This window comes from Oncorhynchus tshawytscha, linkage group LG24 (genome assembly GCF_018296145.1).
Source record: "Oncorhynchus tshawytscha isolate Ot180627B linkage group LG24, Otsh_v2.0, whole genome shotgun sequence".
Classification (NCBI taxonomy): domain Eukaryota; kingdom Metazoa; phylum Chordata; class Actinopteri; order Salmoniformes; family Salmonidae; genus Oncorhynchus; species Oncorhynchus tshawytscha.
This window is the reverse complement of record NC_056452.1, coordinates 7,866,262-7,887,060: the sequence shown is the minus strand read 5'-3', so window position 1 is coordinate 7,887,060 and position 20,799 is coordinate 7,866,262. Positions and strand designations below refer to the sequence as shown.

Genomic DNA, 20,799 nt, shown 5'->3' with positions numbered 1-20,799 from the left:
TGAGTATTGCTATACAACAGACTATTACAGGTGGCAACTACTTTAGAAAACCAAGATACTACTGTATTTGCACCTCATGGACTATTATTTGCCAGTATGACCAATTTCCATAAAACAAATATGTAGTTCTGCTATTTGTAACACTGTTGTTTCAATGATGAGTCAGTCTAGGTAAATCATTAGATCTGATGGCAAACATTTACAAAATCCCATGGTTTTGAAGATGAGATCCACTCAATAGAATGTTCCATTGTTGTTTGATACAATAATTTTCAATGAGGATGTGAACGTTCCAACTTTTCTCCTTTATCCATAGAGATCCTAATAAATTACCATTAAGTATAGAAAGCTTCCGTAGAGGCTATCATATATCAATTTGATCAGGGGTTTGTAGGGAAAAATTTAGCACCGTTAATAAACCTTTGCCACACCAAAGGGAACATTTTCAAACTCTCGCGGGAGCCATCTTTCCTGCAATGGATTTATTTTTCTTGTTGTTCACCCGGTACAGTAGGTGGCGGCAATACACCAGAATGAAATGGTTTTTTAACAACCTCCTTTGTTCAATAGATTGTAGCACAGAAAGAACAATGAGCTAGATATTTCACCGGATGTAAAAATGTGAAGCAACCCGTTCCCGTTTCCACTCACTACCAAATATGGTGATGAGCGGAAGCCCAGTGGCCGGCAGTGGGAGAAGATGGGGCGAGATGGATTTTGTCTGCCATTCTGCATATTTTCTCATATATTAAACATTTGAGCTCCTTACAGTTTTCTGATTTCGAAACTAGAATTTGTAACAAACCGAGTGGACTGAGTTTGGAAGACTTTGCCAAAGTAAAAAAAAAGGCGTTTAGAAGGAGTGCATGGGCGAATTGAATTGTTGCACACGCGCACTTTACATAGTAGGCGTTCCCTAATGAAATATGCAAATAAATGCTAGAACGCGCCAATAGGATCTCACCACTCGTGTTTGTCTCTGCCCACCTCTTTGCTTGATCGGCCAACTAGGATTAATTTGCTCCCATTGGAAACGACAGGCTCTGGTCTATCTTTAAAAAAATCTTTGGTGATAGTCTGCCATTAACTCTCGAAGAAGAACATTGCGCCAACGGGGGTATATTCACAAGACATGGTGGTGCAGCTAGAGGTCGTATACAAGGTAAGACTGAGAAACTTTTTTAAATTTAATATTAACGCTAGCTAATATTGTGTTGACTTGTCCCACGACGTTGATGAAACGGGTCGGTGCGGTTGCCTGCGGGTTTCTGTATAGTCGTACTAGCCTTTATGCTAGCTAGCTAAACTAACGGTAGCTAGCTAGCCTGAGTGAATGGTGTGAATTAGGTTGACCATTGAATGAAATAGCGTCATAGTACTAGCTTATGTTAGCTTAGCGTCAACTGGTTTTGTCTAGAAGGGATACAGATTTGGTCAAAATTGACTTTAATAACCGGTTTAGGAGGATTTCCATGCACAATCGGCTGCCTAGGCAACTTCTATTTTACGCAGCAGGTTATAATAATTAACGTATTATGTTAGGATAATTAGGATAACAAGGTCAGGAAAAGGGTTAGGGTTAGCTCAAATGCAAAAACTATTTTCGGCGTAATTTGACAAAAGCTCTATCCCATCCTAACCAACCGATCCAACTGATTTTGATGATCAGGCAACAATGTGAGCTAGCCTGTGCTGTATAGCTAAACACTGCACCTGTCCTTGCCTATGCAATTTACTCAGCCATGAAGCTCCTTCACACGTCACTTTTATGTTCACTACAATAACAAATTGCGAAATTATTTTCGTTAAGATTTCATGATCATCATCCCCCACCATGGCATCTGTCTTGTCCGGCTTCATTTGACCCGTTTAATGAAGATTAACAGGCAGTTTGTGAGTCGGATTAACCTAGCTAGTAGCCACCCACGCGTGGATAAGATGTTTTGGCATGCAAACGACCAACTCAGCGTTCCATTTCTGGGAAGAAAATATTAATGTATGTATAACTGCTAATGAGTCCAATAAGCGATGTGTGCAGTAGCTATACCTTTCATATGTATGCATAGCTTGCAAGATGTGTGAAAGGTCAATGTACCACATCTATCATTTTACCTTTTTATTTAACTTGGCAAGTCAGTTAAGAACCAATTCTTATTTTCAATGACGGCCTAGGAACAGTGGGTTAACTGCTTTGTTCAGTGGCAGAACGACAGATTTTTACCTTGTCAGCTCGGGGATTTGATCTTGCAACCTTTCGGGTTACTAGTCCAACGCTAGGCTACCTGCCGCCCCATATGTCCGTTCAATTGAAGCATTCTTAATAGGACTAATGATAATAGCTCTCAGATTGTTTTGTAAATATTGATGGCCACAGGCAATTCATATGCCTGTACCAGGATCAGTGAAGCGTCCATACGTGTTAAGATTTCTATGAGCAAAGTCCCAAACCCCTGTTTGCCTTGCTTTTTTAGGGCAGAAGTAGTGAAGCCAGAATTATAAAATAATAATTATAATACCTTCAAAAATGTTATGAAGCCTGTGTTTGGTGTTATGATGGTAGTCCTACCATCAATAATTTCCTCACCACCCCTGTTTGAACATGGCAGGTCATTGACCTTTGCAAACCCAGCAGAATTCTAGTCACACTTCTGTCATCAATGTGCGGGTCACCTACTACAAGAACACAAAGGGACAATGCAGCAAAGCTCAGTATGTCATTCATTGCTTGCTTGAGCTGGGTAGGAGCAGTTTGGTTTAGTTTATGTCCTACTCAGTGATTAGCCACACACACACGTATATATTTATACATACATGCACCCTTGTTGGTGTAGCTATCCATTTATAAAGAGATTCTCTCAGCGTCTGATGGTGACCTAGTTCTAAACTGGATGGCACTACCCATGGCGTGATTTTCCGATTAATTACATTAGGAATTCCTCCCCAAGCTATCTGTCCACAAATTAAGTTTTGTGTGTGTGTATACTCGTTTTCTTGTTTGTCAATGCACAGTGATTAGCATAAGCCTACCACAGTGAATGTTGAGCTATTATATTGCCCATGGATTTATACTGTAGCCAGGTTAATTTTAGTAATAGGTTGATGAACTGTAGTAGCCTTTCTGCTTCGGTATCATAAACGTAATTCAAGCCAATGAATCAGCCTCATTGAAACCGTTTTTATATTGACTTGGCATGAACTGCCAAACATAAGAAATGGAATGATCAGAAGAATAGTCTACATGTCACTCAGCCCGACTGAGACTTGCCATTGACCTACATCAAAAACAGAGGGACAAAGGGAGCGACGGAGGGAAAGGAAAAGCGAAGGAAGGAGAGGGGGAAAAGAAAGGTTCACTTGACTTCAATTCCACCCGGTCCTATAGCTTTGTGCCAGACCTACGTTTCTGAATAACGATAAATCATTGTAAATAGGTTGGTAGCAACGAACCTAATGCTTGTCTTCCAGAAAGTTAAGCTTTTGGCTTACGTACAGCAATAAGGGCTTTTGTGAGGACAAACACTGTTCCGTTGATGACTCCAGCTAAAAGTCCTGACGATGGGCTTTTATGATACTGCATCTCATGTCACCCCAAGGTTGGCTTGCTGCTATGTTACAGTGAGTGGGTTCATTTGACTGCAGGACTACAGGGAAAGGCAATAGTACAGAATATGTTGCTCTTTGTTTAGTGCAAAGTTCCTCTTTCCAGGCTGCCTGGGCAATGTGATAACAAGAACTTCGGCTACAGATGCGTATCAGATTGGAGGAGATTGTATTCTCATTGTGCGCTGAGCTCACTTTTTTGCTCAATTTTAGAGGAAAAGACTAGCTAGATTTTCTGTCCATATTTTCTGTTAAACAAAGAGCCATTTTTGAAAGTAAACACAACAGGGTTCCTGGGGTTTGGGTTAAGTAAATAACATTTTCTGTGCAGCAAGAAAACAACACATTTATTGCAACGCAGCTGCAAGAGCAATTGTGTTTTGGGGTTAACCAAAATGCAGGGTTAGGCGATTCCATATCGAAGCAATCGCTTGTTCTCCCCCATTTATGACCTTGAATCAGATGAGACATCCCACTGAATTTGAACTCAAAGCAGAGTGAAATTTAAATAAATAAAACAAATCCCATGTTTACCCGGTAGAGAAATGGTTAGAATGTGATTTCTGGACCTGCCATGTGTATTTATTGATTAGATAATGTAATGTCGAGTCATAGGGAAGACCTTGCCCAACAGCTGTAGACTGCCAAGTCATCATCCCAGTATTGTAGAGATTTGTAAGGGGATATTTCAAGGGTCAACAAAGGATATTCTCATTATGGCTAGTAGGGCATGGAATTGCCAGGGACCTCATGATACTTAGGTGCCGGTACAGTGCATTTGGAAAGTATTCAGACCCCTTTACTTTTTCCATGTTTTGTTACAGACGTAGTCTAAAATTGAGAAGGGAAAAATAAATGTTATCAATCTACACACAATACCCCATAATGGCAAAGCAAAAGCAGGTTTTTAGAAATGTTTGCAAATATATTGAAAATACAAAACAGAACTAGAACTACCTTATTTAGTTGCGGTCGCTGGCGGTGCAGTTGCCGTACCAAGCGGTGATGCAGCCCGACCAGGATGCTCTCACTGTGTCTGTAAAAGTTTGAGGATTTTAGGGATATATATATATATATATATTATATATTTATTATATATTTATTATATATATATATTATATATATATTTATTATTATATATATATATTTATTTATTTATTATTATATATATATTATTTATATATAAATAATATTTTTAATCCTTTATTTAATTAGGCAAGTCAGTTAAGAACACATTCTTATTTTCAATGATGGCCTAGGAACGGCGGGTTAACTGCCTTGTTCAGATTTTTACCTTGTCAGCTCAGGGATTCAATCTTGCAACCTTACGGTTAACAAGTCCAATGCTCTAACCACCTGCCTCACGAGGAGCCCGCCTGTTACGCGAATGCAGTAAGAAGCCAAGGTAAGTTGCTAGCTAGCATTAAACTTAATCAATCATAATCACTAGTTATAACTACACATGGTTGATGGTATTACTTGTTTATCTAGAGTGTCCTGCGTTGCATATAATCGATGCAGTGCACATTTGCAAAAAAGGACTGTCGTTGCTCCAACGTGTACCTAACCATAAACACCAATGCCTTTCTTAAAATCAATCAATCACACAGAAGTATATATTAAACCTGCATATTTAGCTAAAAGAAATTCAGGTTAGCAGGCAATATTAACCAGGTGAAATTGTGTCACTTCTCTTGTGTTCATTGCACGCAGAGTCAGGGTAATATGGGCAGCCTGGCTCATTGCGAACTAATTTGCCAGAATTTTACGTAATTATGACATAACATTGAAGGTTGTGCAATATAACAGGAATATTTAGACTAATGGATGCCACCCCTTAGATAAAATACGTAACGGTTCTGTATTTCATTGAAAGAATAAACGTCTTGTTTTTTCGAGATAATTTCCGGATTTGGCCATATTAATGACCTAAGGCTCGTATTTCTGTGTGTTATTGTGTTATAACTAAGTCTATGATTTGATAGAGCAGTCTGAGCGATGGTAGGCAGCAGCAGGCTCGTACGCATTCATTCAAACAGCACTTTAGTGCGTTTTGCCAGCAGCTCTGCTGTTTATGACTTCAAGCCTATCAACTCCTGAGATTAGGCTCGTGTAACCGATGTGAAATGGCTAGCTAGTTAGCGGGGTGCGCCCTAATAGCGTTTCAAACGTCACTCGCTCTGAGACTTGGAGTAGTTGTTCCCCTTGCTCTGCATGGGTAATGCTGCTTCGAGGGTGGCTGTTGTCATTGTGTTCCTGGTTCGAGCCCGGGGAGGAGCGAGGAGAGGGACGGAAGCTATACTGTTACACTGGCAATACTAAAGTGCCTATAAGAACATCCAATAGTCAATGGTATATGAAATACAAATGGTATAGAGAGAAATTGTCCTAAAATTCCTATAATAACTACAACCTAAAACTTCTTACCTGGGAATATTGAATACTCTTGTTAAAAGGAACCACCAGCTTTCATATGTTCTCACATTCTGAGCAAGGAACTTAAATGTTAGCTTTCTTACATGGCACATATTGCACTTCTCCAACACTTTGTTTTTGCATTATTTAAACCAAATTGAACATGTTTCATTATTTACTTGAGGCTAAATGGATTTTATTGGTGTATTATATTAAGTTAAAATAAGTGTTCATTCAGTATTGTTGTAATTGTCATTATTACAAATACAGACTAAAAATCAGCCAATTTTTTTTCAATGTATCGGCTTTTTTGTCCTCCAATAATCGGTATCGGCGTTGAAAAATCATAATCGGTCGACCTCTAACTTTAGGTGCCATGCTAAATATCTTCAGCCTCCTGAGGTTGAAGAGGTGCTTTCACCACACGGTGTGGGTGGACCATTTTCAGTTTGTTAGCGAAGTAACTTTAAGCTTTCCACCTTCTCCACTGCAGTCCTGTCAATGTGGATAGGGGGTTTCCTGAAGTCCACGATCATCTCCTTTTGCTGACGTTGAGTGTGAGGTTGTTTTCCTGGCACCACACTTCTAGTCCTCACCTCCCTGTCTCATTGTTGGTAATCAAGCATACTACTGGTGTTGTCTGCAGACTTGATGATTGAGTTGGAAGTGTGCATGGCCATGCAGTCATGGGTGAACAGGGAGTACAGGAGGGGGCTGAGCACTCACCCTTGTGGGACACTTAAAGGTCTTACTCACGCTAGCCACAGAGAAGGCCCTTCTCTGGTGGCATTACTATCCTCAAAGCGGGTGAAGAAGGTATTTAGCTTGTCCGGAAGCCAGACGTATGTGGCAGGGTCTACAGACAATTACGGACGTCTCATGTCTGAGCCGTTGAATTGAAACTTCTTTGTCTGTACTGCCGTTTTGCCTGTTTGATTGCCTTACGAAGGGAATAACAACACTGTTTGTATTCGGCCATAATCCCAGTCACCTTACCATGGTAAATGTAGTGTTTCGCACTTTCAGTTTTGTGTGAATGCTACCATCTATCCATGGTTTCTGGTTATGGTAGGTTGTAATAGTCAGTTGGTACAACATCTCCTATACACTCCCTGGTAAACCATTTCAGTGTAATCGTTGCTATTATTCTTTGAAGCTACCCGGAACATATCCCAGTCTGCGTGATCAAAACCATCTTGAGGCTTGAATTCTGATTGGTTAGACCAGCAGCGAATGGTCCTTAGCATGGGTAATTCCTGTTTAAGTTTCTTCCTGTTTGAGTTTCTGCATCTAGGAAGGGAGGAGCAAAATGGAGGGCGTGGGAGGGCCTTGTAGGCATCTTGCCAGTTGGAGTAGCAGTGGTTGAGTGTACTACAGTCTAGAGATCGACCGATTTAATCGGAACGCCCAATTTTAATTAGGGCTGATTTCAAGTTTCATTAAACAATCGTTAATCAGCATTTTTGGACACCGATTATGGCTGATTACATTGCACTCCACGAGGAGACTGCGTGCCAGGCTGACTACCTGTTATGCGAGTGCAGCAAGGAGCCAAGGTAAGGTGCTAGCTAGCATTAAACTTATCTTATAAACACAAATAATGTTAACTACACATGGTTGACGATATTACTAGTTTATCTTGCTTGTCCTGCGTTGCATATAATTGATTTGGTGCCGGTTAATTTATCATTGAATCACAGCCTACTTTGCCAAATGGGTGTTTTTTTTTGTTTTTTTTAACAAGCGCATTCGCAAAAAAAGTATTGTCGTTGCACCAATGTCTACCTAACCATAAACATCAATGCCTTTCTTAAAATCAATACACAAGTATATATTTTTAAACCTGCATATTTAGCTAATATTGCCTGCTAACATGAATTTCATTTTAACTAGGGGAAATTGTGTAACCTCTTGCATTCTGTGCAGCAGTTTGTATCTGCAGCAGTTTGGGCCGCCTGGCTCGTTCCGAGCTGTGTGAAGACCATTTCGCCCTAACAAAGACCGTAATTAATTTGCCAGAATTGTACATAATTATGACATAACATTGAAGGTTGTGCAATGTAACAGCAATATTTAGACTTCGGGATGCCACCTTTTAGATAAAATATGGAACGGTTCCGCATTTCACTGAAAGAATAAACCTTTTGTTTTCGAAATGATAGTTTCCGGATTTTACCATATTAATGACCTAAGGCTCGTATTTCTGTGTGTTATAGTTAAGTCTATGATTTGATAGAGCAGTCTGAGCGGTGGTAGGCAGCAGCAGGCTCGTAAGCATTCATTCAAACAGCACTTTCCTGCATTTGCCAGCAGCTCTTCGCTGTGCTTCAAGCATTGCGCTGTTTATGACTTCAAGCCTATCAACTCCCGAGATTAGGTTGGCAATACTAAAGTACCTATTAGAACATCCAATAGTCAAAGGTATATGAAATACAAATGGTATAGAGAGAAATAGTCCTATAATAACTACAACCTAAAACATCTTACCTGGGAATATTGAAGATTCATGTTAAAAGGAACCACCAGCTTTCATGTGTTCTGAGCAAGGAACTTAAACATTAGCTTTTTTTTACATGGCACATATTGCACTTTTACTTCTCCAACACTTTTGTATGTATGTGTTATAAAAATTGGCCGATTTAATCGGTATCGGCTTTTTTTGGGGTCCTCCAATCGGTATCGGCATTGAAATATCATAATCGGTCGACCTTTACTACAGTCTGTTGACAGAACTTCAGCAGAGTTTTTCCTCGCATTTGCTTTGTTAAAATCCCTAGCTAAAATAAATGCAGCCTCAGGACATGTGATTTCCAGTTTGCGCGATTTTTGCAAATCAATACTTGGGAGTCAAAGTATCGATATATGTAACTGTTTTAGTTTTTAATCACTAATGGCAAGGCTATATTCAGCGATAAGGCATGCAGGGGTGTGGTACATGGCCAATATACCAAGGCTAAGGGCTGTTACTATGTACTTCGCAATGCATAGTGCCTGGTTACAGCCCTTAATCGTGATATATTGGCCATATATCACAAACCCCCCGAGGTGCCTTTATTGATATTATAATCTCGTTAACAACATAATTAGAACAGTAAAAATAAATGTTTTGTCATACCTGTGGTATATGGTCTGATACCACGGCTTTCAGCTAATCCGCATTCAGGGCTTGAACATTATAATAAAACTTGATGATGGGCCTAGCCTAGATAGGCCATCTCTGTCAGTGTTGTTCAAAAACACAGAGCAGCAGCGCCACATGCGTTTACACAAGCACAACACACACAGCCCTGTGGGTTTGGTGGACCCTGCCTCTGCCATGCCCCTCCATAAATCTGGAGTGTCGGGACCCCTCTTCCCGTTAGTTGAACAATCAGGCGCAGGTGCTACTTTACACACACACACACACACACACACACACACAGGCTCTGGCCCCGTTCGCTGCTTCTCCATTCCTGTTCTCACACCCCATGGTGATTGGAGGTCTTTGTCTGGTGTGAGACATGGTCTGTTATGTTGTATTTTCATCAGATCAAAACTGAATCAATGTCTGCTTGCATTTTTCTCTTGTGGCCCAAACTCAGCAGCTCACGCCATTAGGGCAAATATATGCTTTGATTGAAACAAAACATGGTGGTTGGTAATTGGCGTGCAGATGCTTTATGAACGTTTCACCGGTAAAACGTGTTAAGCTATCCAGGGATTGGCATTAGTCTGAAAGGCACTTGCCCATCAGACAAGTCAGCAGTATTTTTTTGGTGGGGTTGCGTGAAGATAAGTCACTTGCCTGAAAATGTGAGAAAGGGTTCTTCAGTTTTGAGCGACTCCTATTCATTTAAATGAAACCTGGGCGTGAGCATGCCGGCTCCACGAGAGCTTGCGCTGCTGTAGCGTAAAATTACCTTCAGGTTTTTGTTTTCAACACACAGTTCATCCCCGGGATCAAAAGGATGTACAGTGCATTCGGAAAGTATACAGACCCTTTGACTTTTTCCACATTTTGTTACGTTAAAGCCTTATTCTAAAATGGATGGGGTGAAAACAAATCCCCCTCAATCGACACACAATAGCCCATAATAACGAAGCAAAAACAGTTTTTAATACATTTAAAAAATATCTCTTTACATAAATATTCAACCCTTTACTCAGTACTTTGAAGAGGCTGTAATTGCTGAAAAAAAATATTTTTGGGTATGATACTACAAGCTTGGCGCACCTGTATTTGGGGAGTTTCTTCCATTCTAATCTGCAGGTCCTCGCAAGCTCTGTCAGGTTGGATGGGGAGCGCTGCACAGCTATTTTCAGGTCTCTCCAGAGATGTTCGATTGGGTTCAAGTCTGGACTCTGGCTGGGCCACTCAAGGACATTCAGAGACTTGTCCCGAAGCCGTTCCTTCTCTGTCTTGGCTGTGTGCTTAGGGTTGTTGTTGTTTTGGAATGTGAATCTTTGCCCAAGTCAGGTCCTGAGCGCTCTGGAGCAGGTTTTCATCAAGGATTTCTCTGTACTTTACTCCGTTCATCTTTCCCTCAATCCTGACTAGTCTCCCAATCCCTGCCACTGAAAAACATCCCCACAGAAAGATGCTGCCACCACCATAAGGATGGTGCCTCTAGATGTGACGCTTGGCATTCAGGCCAAAGATTTAAATCTTGTTTTCACAAGACCAGAAAATCTTGTTTCTCATGGTCTGAGTGTCCTTTAGGTGCCTTTTGGCAAACTCCAAGTGGGATGTTGTGCCTTTTACTGAGGATTGGCTTCAGTCTGGCCACTCTATCATAAAGGCCTGATTGGTGGAGTACTGTATAGATGGTTGTCCTTCTGGAAGGTTGTCCAGTCTCTACACAAACTCTGGAGCTCTGTCAGGCTGACCATCGAGTTCTTGGGCACCTCCCTGACCAAGGCCCTTCTCCCTGATTGCTCAGGTTGGCTGGGTGGCCAGCTATAGGAAGAGTATTGGTGGTTCCAAACTTCTTCCATTTAAGAATGGAGGCCACTGTCTTCTTGGGGACCGTCAATGCTGCAGAAATGTTTTGGTACCCTTCCCCAGATGTGCTTCGACACAATCCTGTCTCGGAGCTCTATGGACAATTCCTTCAATCTCATGGCTTGGTTTTTGCTCTGACATGCACTGTCAAGTGTGGGACCTTTTTTATATAGACAGGTGTGTGCCTTTCCAAATCATGTCCAATCAATTGAATTTGTACAACTTGTAGTCTACCTGTGGTTAATCTCAATTTCTAGTCCTATAGCAAAGGGTCTGAATATTTATGTAAAAGTATTTCTGTTTTAATTGAATACATTTGCAAACATTTCTTAACCTGTTTTTGCTTTGTATTTATGGGGTATTGTCTGTAGATTGAGGATTCTTATTTTTAAAATCCTTTTTAGAATAAGGCTGTAATGTAGCAGGATGGGAAAAGTAAAGGTGTCTGAATACTTATTGAATGCCTAGGCCTGGTTGGTAGTGCTCTGCTCACACTGACAAGTTATGCTTCAGTGTAGCAGGTAAAATAAAACATTTGTAGCACCTATGTAAGGCTGCTAGGTGTTTTTTGTTGTTGAACACCTTAACTGGTCAACCACAGAGCAGGCTCAACCTGCCCGGCTACCATAAATGCCATACATTTTCCATCTTTCACTTAAACTTTAGGGATGGGCTAGGTATACTGGAATTCTTTGCAGTTTTGTTGATTTTTTTATTTTATTTTTACATTTGAGGTGTCTTGGGTGGACGGGGTGGGTTCGGTCTGGTCGCACACTTCTGCCTCAAATATCCCTCTGAGATGGTGTGTGAACACTCCAAATGCCCTGTTTTCCCTTCGACTCTGAAACAGCCAGCCCGGTTGTGCTTACTAGGGCTGGGACGATACCAGTATCACTTTCTTTTTTTCCATGTCAAAAAAAGAACAAAGCAAACCCAAACTATTTGGTCCTTTTTAAAATTCTGCTGTATGTCAAATATTGTATGCTATAGCATAGGAAAATTTGACTCGAAGGCAACGTGTGGTTATGTGAATGTATGAATCTATATAGAGGTTAACTTATTAGTTTATACATGGGTTTATCTGCGTGTATTTTTACGTGTGGGTCTGTGTATTTGTGTCTGTCATTTGGGGTGGGTGGGTGTGGGTAGCCTATAACCTGACACCGAAGGGGAAAAAGGCTCTCGCCCACAGGTCAGCAAATTGGTTTCAGGTGGTAATACATACGTAGGTCATGAAGGACGTGAAGGAAAGAACTCGGGCTGGGAAAGAAATATCTCTACTCTTTTTGCCACGTGCCAGTGGTAATGCCCCATGATCTATTTTGAGTAGCTGGAGAGGTCACTCTCATCCCCAATTCTGTCATTCCCAGTCCTAACTCTAGGGCCCTATAAAACCTGCGACGCAGACGTAATCGGACAATAAAACAGAATTCAACAATTTATATTTAAAAAAACTTAGCAGGAAATCAATTAAATATATTCAACTTATTATAACATTTATTTGCCCAAGTTTATCATAAGACATGAGCAGAATGCATCAGTGACTTGTATTTCCTGCAACTTTCTGAAGAGGCAATGACACAGGAACGCCCGTCTGTATGTGTGCGATGATAATGGTCGATGGAAAGGCTGTCCCAAAAACCTCCTCAATTTAATGTTAACTTATGCCTCCCCTGGCAGAATTATATCATCACAGTTTGTCTCAATCCAGTGGGGATTTGTTTCAAACTCTGCCATGATCATGTGTGGTCCAGAAAACCGTCTCCTGCTAGCTGTGCAATTGAATTAAAAAATACCTACACTCTGAAATGGACATTTTTTAAAATTTGACACAACCCCAATTCTATCATCTGTCACCCCAGTCCAAACCCCCTCAATTGTTTGGCCTGCTCTGTTAGGTATGTAAGCGCCATATGGCTTGGAGCTCGGTCATGGCTATGGGGACCTCTTGATGGCATTTGTGTTGATCTGTGATTGTGAGTGTCTCTCGATCCCGCAGATTCCTAGCTGGTGTGTGATATAAAGGGAGGAGATGGAAGTGGCCGTCACGATTGGGCCAGACAGCCTGCTCCAGGTCAATGGAGCCGACCAGGGAGGCAGCCGCTGGAAGCAGCCTAACGATGACTCAGTAAGATGGGATTGAACGATGAAGTAGTGATGTGCCTCCCCATGTTTTTTTTTTTTAATTGTTTTTTTTAGTTGCTGGGATTTTTATTTTAGGTGGGTTGGTGCTAATTTAGGGAGGACTGTCTTGCACAGTAATGGTAGAGGAAACACTAAGAAAGACTTGACCACCGATAGCGAGGAGAATTGCTGTTGGTTGAGAATTTGTGTGGGTGTGAAAGACCAACACGGCGCAAAAATCTATTTCCTATATGGGATTCTTTTGTTGTTTTGAACGATGGCGCAAACTGAAGTGTCTGTGTCCAGGACCGCAGTTCCAGTCCGTCTGTCCTGCGCTGTGTGACCAGTACGTGGAAGGAGGGCTTGCTGAACAGAAAGAGGCCATTCGTGGGCCGCTGCTGCCATTCTTGCACGCCGCAAAGTCAGGTGAGCTGAGCCGTGGTCTAGTTTACTCTAGCCATTGACTTACTCAAACCCCAGCCTGGTGATCCCGAGTATTGCTTGGTTGTGTTCATTAGGGCTTTGATTAATCCAAGTATTTTGTTAATGATATAGCAATGTTCTCTACCTATATAGTACTCTTAGTACCCCCAATTCATGTTAAGTTCAAAAGAATACAAGATATAAATTGCTGACACCAGGTTTTCTTCTGTTTGGTGCCTACATATTCTTTACACCAAACATAAGAAAAAGACTGAAACAGGAAGGGACTAATTAATTCCACCTGGAGGACGGAAAAAGTTTTCCACTGAATAGATTCTATGGCTGATTCTGCCCCATCCTCCATTTTAGGTAGAGCCAAACCATTGTTGGTGATATTCGATTTCGTAGAAGCCCAGCGCATTAACTTATGCATACGTTTCTGTGTCCCAGCTTGCAATAGATTTACCTGACAGCTCCTCTGTTTTCTTCCAGGCGAGACTCTTCAACTCGAGCATTCCTTCTCTAGGACTGCGCAACGTGATTTACATCAATGAGACCCACACCAGGTAAGCCCACCACAGCACTTTAAGTCATTGGTCGTTCGTTTCTCTTTTAATAGACCTTTTTCATTTGGCGGTGTATTCAAACGCTGTTCAACATGTTGTGCCGACATTCAACGTTTATTTCAAGCACGCAGGTTTGACACCTGGTACAGTGTAGTAGATATGCTGTACTTCAAACAACATATACTCGCCACTTGTCTATGAAGCTCAGGGTGTCCCTGTGAAACAGTGGAAAACTTAAGGATGAATAATTGACTGTCAACGGATACCAGCCACTCCTATCCGGTGACTGACCTCAGTGGTCCCAAAGTTGGCGATGGCTACCTTGTGCCTTACAAAACAACAGGAGAAATGCATATGTTCATGTCAACAAAACACTAACTTGTATATTTGACAAAAGAAGTCTTATGACAGGTGGATTTTGGTGGTGGTAGGGTTGTGGAATTGCTTTAAAATGTTAAATAATGACAAGTATTTCACTGTAACCATATTACTGTACAAGATAATGTAAACATTTAAATTCCACCCAAGTTGATCCTGCGCTTTGGTGGACTACAGCTGTTACAATGTAATCATTTTGTTAAATTTGTTTCTGTAAGGCTACGGTAACTATGTTGATAGTATATACTTGTGATTGGGTGCACTCTGATTGTTGTGGTTACTGTGTATGCAGATTGTGACAAGTGTTCCCTGTGGTCTTGCAGACATCGTGGCTGGCTGGCCCGCAGGCTCAGCTATGTGCTGTTTGTTCTGGAGAGGGACGTCCAGAAGGACATGTTCGCTCGCAATGTGGTGGACAATGTACTCAACAACAGCAGGTATCACAGAGAGACACAGGGGGAGGGAGGGATGCAGAGGGGAGGATGAAGGGAGAAGGGAAAAGGGAACTAGCAGGGATTTGGAAGAAGAGACTATGTACCATGATTATTCAGTAAATTACTTCCTCATCTCCTTTTGAACTGACTTCATAGACTTGAAGACAAACCAAACCTTGGTTTCATCTCTAATGTATTTATATCAGAGGTTGTGACGGAAAGGAGATCATGTATTGGTGCAGAGACAAAGCAGACAACTCTCATGAGTTTAACAGTGCGTTTTATAACAGTAATTTCCCATGAACGGTACCCTTGAAACTGTCATCCTGAGCATAGCTCCCTTGAAACTCTTGAGTATAATGCCTTTCAAACCTCCATTAGCTTTTGATTTTCCAGTAGAAGAAGAATCAGAAGAATGCTTGTCTCTGACAGTACTTGTCTGTCCCAGGGTGGAGAGTGCAATTGTGGAGGTGGCCACTGAGTTGGATCCTGCTTCCACCGAGGCTGGGGTGGAACATAAAGCGGTCAGCAAGGTGAGGCGGAAAGCCAGAGGGTTCCTGCAAGAGATGGTGGCCAACATCTCACCAGCCTTCATCAGGTACAGCACCTTTCAGCGAGTCCTCTACTCTCAAAGCACTTAATGTAATGTTCTTTGGTGCTGGCAGGGTTCCCACCGGCCTTTTGAAATAATTGAAAATGGCCGATGTCGTGGTTTAGGGATCACAATGTCCTTGAAGTCTGAAAATGTGTGGTTATTTTCAAACAAATGTTTCGTTTTGTCTATGGATATTGCTGCCAATCAGATAACAACACAGATTTGTATCAATCCTCAAATGCTAGTTCTAATCAATGTAAGCAGTGCTCAAATGAAGAATGCCGTTTTGTCCCTGTTACAACGAAAGTTGCTAAAATAAATAAATAAAACACTTTGGCAAGTGACAATGCCACTGAAGGAGCCATACTTGTACATTTTTGTCTTTCAGGCTGACGGGATGGGCTCTTCTCAAGCTCTTCAATGGCTTCTTCTGGAGCATCCAGATCCACAAAGGCCAGCTGGAGATGGTGAAGAAAGCTGCTACGGAGGTTAGAATCACCGCTAACACTTTATACTGCTGGCATGATACTGTTGCGCCAGCGTGAAGAATGTCTTCCATGTTTTAGAATATTTAAATAACCTTTTGATAGATTAACATTTTATGCATGATCTGTAACATTTGTCATTAAAGGTACACTATGGAATTTTGAGTCGTTTATCTTAAATGTTGGTGTGTGACTGTATGGTTCATGGAATTTATAGAAATGTATTGCTTCACTAAACCATTCAAACCTTAGTCCTGGTCAATCATGGGACCCTTTCTGTCTACCCCGGGGACAGAGCTTCCGCAATGTTACCTTGACCGTGTTTTTTTTTTTTGTGTTTGGATAAAGCTACGTCAGTCTTATGTCAAGACAGCTAAACCTAAGGTGACGTTTAGATTACCATTACCACCTTGAACCATCATTGATTGCCCCTATCACTTCCATTGATTGTTAGCTATTGATGGCTAGAGTTAGCTGAGGTTTGTTGTGGCTGTTTAAAGAACCAAACCATGGATTATAATTTCTCCTGGCCAATACTGTTGACTACTTCCAGGGTTAGGAAATGTCTAACATCCTGAACTTACCCTTTTTTATAGGGCGTTCACTCACTGCTCTAACATGTAGTGAAATCTGGGTAAATTCAAGAGGGTGCTACTAAATTAATGTCTAAACCTAGTATTCGTTAGCCTTTGTCAATATGAATCACATACAAATAATCAATAGATTGTTCTCTACTGTAGTACAGCCTTTAATGTGCTTGTACTTAATAGTGTTTTAAATAATTTCAGTTTGTTGTGACCGTTTAGATCGCCCTACTCTTGGTTGTATTTCAGCATTGGGAGGTGTTAACATTAGGCGTTTCCACGCTTTGGGTCAATCAACGTCATCTTGACACCCTCGTCATTTTAATCTCCAGATCCGCGGCGTTCTATTCCTCTAACCCAGTTCAATCAATGTTGAGGGGCTGTTTCTATGGCAATTTTAAATGGGGAGGCTCACAAAATTCACAATGCAAACTGAAACAGATTATTATTTTTAATCAGGGAGGGTAGATATGGAAATTCAGTCTGTTCGCTTTATACTGAACAAAAATATAAACCCAACAATTTTGCTGAGTTCATAAGGAAATCCGCCAATTTTAAATAAATTAATGAAGGCCCAAATCCATGGATTTCACATGACTGGGCATAGGCCCACCCACTTGGGAGCCAGGCCCAGCCAATCATAATGAGTTTTGCCCCACAAAAGAGCTTTTATTACAGACAGTAATACTACTCGGCACCTCCCCTTAGATGATCCCACAGGTGAAGAAACTGCATGTGGAGGTCCTTTGCTGGCGTGGTCACACGTTGTGAGGCGGCACAACTTGAGATGTGGCATTGTTTGTGATAAAACTGCACATTTTAGTGGCCTTTTAATGTCCCCAGCACAAGGCGCACCTGTGTAATGATCATGCTGTATTTTCAACATCTTGATATGCCACACCTGTCAGGTGGATGGATTATCTCGACAAATGCTAAAATCTTCACAAATGGGGATCTAAACAAAATTTTGCACAAAATTTGAGAAATAAGCTGACTTTGCAGATGGAAAATGTAGAATCTTTTATTTCAGCTCATGAACCATGGGACCAACACTTTACATGTTGAGTTTATATTTGTGTGTACGTACACTGCATAAGGAAAGTATTCAAACCGCTTGACTTTTTCCACATTTTGTTACATCACAGCCATTCTAAAATTGATTAAATTGTTTTTTTCCCCCTTGTGAATCTACTCGCAATACCCCATAATGACAAAGCAAAAACAGGTTTTTAGAAATGTTTGGAAATTACAAAAACAGTTTGTTTTCAGGCCCTTTACTCAGTACTTTGTTGAAGTGTCTTTGGCAGCGATTACAGCCTTGTCTTCTTGGGTATGATGCTAAAAACTTGGCACACCTGTTTGGGGAGTTTCTCCCTTCTCTGCAGATCCTCTCAAGTGCTCAGTTTGGCTGGAGAGCATTGCTGCACAGTTATTTTCAGGTCTCTAAAGATATGTTAGATCTGGCTGAAGTCTGGGCTCTGGCTGGGCCACGAGGACGTTGAGACTTGTCCCGAAGCCACTCCTGCGCTGTCTTGGCTGTGTGCTTAGGGTTGTGGTCCTGTTGGAAGGTGAACCTTTGCCCAAGTCTGAGGTTCTGAGGGCTCTGTAGCAGATATTCATCAAGGATCGTTCTGTACTTTGCTCCATCTATCTTTCCCTCGATCCTGACTAGTCTCCCAGTCCCTGTCGCAGAAAAACATCCCCACAGCAAGATGCTGTCACCACCATGCTTCACTGTAGGGATAGTGCCAGGTTTCCTCCAGGCGTGACTCTTGGTTTCATCAGACCAGAGAATTTTGTTTCTCATGGTCTGAGAGTCTACAGGTGCCTGTTGGCATACTCCAGTGACAGGCACGACAGCCCGCTTGAGGGGTGGCTTCCATCTGGCCACTCTACCATCAAGGCCTGATTTGGTGGAGTGCTGCAGAGATGGTTGTCCTTCTGGAAGGTTCTCCTGTCTCCACAGAGGAACTCTGGAGCTATGTCAGTGACCCATAGGTTCTTGGTCACCACCCTGACCAAAGCCCTTCTCCCCCTATGGCTCAGTTTGGCTGGGCGGTCAGCTCTAGGAACTCTTGGTGGTTCCAAACTTCTTCCATTTAAGAATGATGGAGGCCACTGTGTTCTTGGGGACCTTCAATGCTGCAGAAATGTTTTGATATCCTTCCCCAGATCTCTGCCTCGGCACAATCCTGTCTATGAGCTCTATGGACAATTCCTTCGACGTGGCTTGGTATTTGCTCTGACATGCACTGTCAACTGTGGGACCTTATATAGACAGCTGTGTGTGCCCCTTTCCAAATCATGTCCAATCAATTGAATTGACCACAGGTGGACTCCAATCAGGTAGAAACATCTCAAGGATGATCAATGGAAACAGGATGTGCCTGAGCTCAATTTCTAGTCTCATAGTAAAGGGTCTGAATACCTTTTTGTAAATAAGATATTTCTGTTTTTTGTGTTTAATAAATTAGCCAACATTTCTATAAACTTGTTTTTGTTTTGTCATTATAGGGTATTGTGTGTAGATTGAGAAATGTATTTAATCAAATTTTAGAATAAGGCTGTAACATAACAAAATTGTGGTGAAAAGGGAAGGATTCTGAGTACACTGTATATATGGTCGAGACCCAGGGTCTGGACTATTATTTTTCGGATGCAGTTCTCTATTGAATAAAATAATCAATTTAATGGGTGAACACCATGCCCTTTTAACCATGGCCTAAATTGTTGTTGTTTTTTGTCTGTTTTGCAGTACAACGCTCCCCTTGTCTTCCTGCCCGTGCACAAGTCTCACATCGACTACCTGCTCATCACCTTTATCCTCTTCTGCCACAACATCAAGGCCCCCCACATCGCCGCCGGCAATAACCTCAACATCCCCATATTCAGGTGAGCCTTCAACTGGAAGAAGACCCATCTAGATGCTGATCTAGATCAGTTTTGCTGATCTTGGTCCGCCCTTCGCCTAATGATTTTGGAAAGGTAAGTTGGTCCTAAATCTGTGCCTAACTGCCTAGCACTACCTGGGCGAAGCTGATCTCAGGTCTGATAATGGATGAGGTTAGAATCAAGGTAGAAGAAACTGAACCTAGATCTGCACTTGGAAGAAAATGCATTTCAAATCACCTGTGCAATGTGGAAGTTATTGAGCTAGCCTAGCCATTAGAGTTGTTTGAAATATGCCATCCAGATGCAGGATTGGTTTAGTTTTCTGATTAGACTATTATTTCAGTGAATGACTGGGCTTGCTTATTTTTTTCAGCACATTGATACGTAAACTGGGAGGATTCTTCATTCGGCGAAAACTCGACGAGACGCCAGACGGAAAGAAGGATGTCTTGTACAGATCTCTATTATATGTAGTAAGTCTACAGAGGATAATGGTATCCCCTTTACGGTACTTATTAGCTTGACAGAGCACTATGTGTATCTGTCCTTGAGAGAAAAGGAATGTGTGCATGTGTCCATCTGCCTTAGTGTAAAGTGCCTCTGGGGCTCTGCTAATGGCTTTAGTCTATTACACCATGTTTGGTGAAATGTGGATATGCTGGTGTAACAGTATAGCTTCTGTCCCTCTCCTCACCCCAACCTGGGCTCGAACCAGGGACCCTCTGCACACATCAACCACAGTCACTCACGAAGCATCGTTACCCATCGCTCCACAAAAGCCGCGGCCCTTGCAGAACAACTATTTCTAGGTCTCAGAGCGAGTGACGTCACCGACTGAAACACTTAGCGCTCACCACCGCTAACTAGCTAGCCATTTCACACTGGCTAAACTGGCATTAGCTGTGTCTCCCTTGTGACATTGAGGTATTTATTTTAACAAACCTAACAGAAATTGTAGCGCAGCCGTACAGCGCTGTCAAGTCGGTGTGTCGGAAATATTTCTGCTATTATCACAGCGGGAATCATGTGCGCAATAGCTGGCAGTGACGCGAAAGGTCTGGGTTTTGATGAATTAATAAATCAATTGTAGGTGTGAAGGGCTTGACCACTCACTGGCCAATAAATATTCTCAGAGGCTAAATACTGCATGCGATTTTTGTCTCAAGTTTGTGTAGGTTATTGGGGGTCTTTGTTATCATCAACTCTAATTTGGCTGGAGAGCAAGGAATGTTCTCGACCTAGGACATTGTGGGTTCATACTGTTTATTAAATGGCATACAGTGAAATGCATCCAGATTTGCTTAATATGGTTGGCGTGTTTG

General features: G+C 41.7%; 1 protein-coding gene across 1 annotated transcript in view; it reads left to right on the top strand.

Moving 5' to 3' along the window:
• The first annotated feature begins 1,000 nt into the window (after positions 1-1,000).
• The window catches only part of gpam (glycerol-3-phosphate acyltransferase, mitochondrial), a 40,904-nt gene continuing 21,105 nt past the window's right edge, over positions 1,001-20,799 (top strand). The window contains exons 1-9 of the mRNA XM_024386971.2: positions 1,001-1,162; positions 12,996-13,124; positions 13,427-13,546; positions 14,036-14,109; positions 14,811-14,924; positions 15,370-15,519; positions 15,905-16,004; positions 19,341-19,477; positions 19,851-19,950. Coding sequence (XP_024242739.1) covers positions 13,029-13,124; positions 13,427-13,546; positions 14,036-14,109; positions 14,811-14,924; positions 15,370-15,519; positions 15,905-16,004; positions 19,341-19,477; positions 19,851-19,950 — 891 coding nt within the window. The 5' untranslated portion in view covers positions 1,001-1,162; positions 12,996-13,028. The remainder of the gene's footprint in view (positions 1,163-12,995; positions 13,125-13,426; positions 13,547-14,035; positions 14,110-14,810; positions 14,925-15,369; positions 15,520-15,904; positions 16,005-19,340; positions 19,478-19,850; positions 19,951-20,799) is intronic.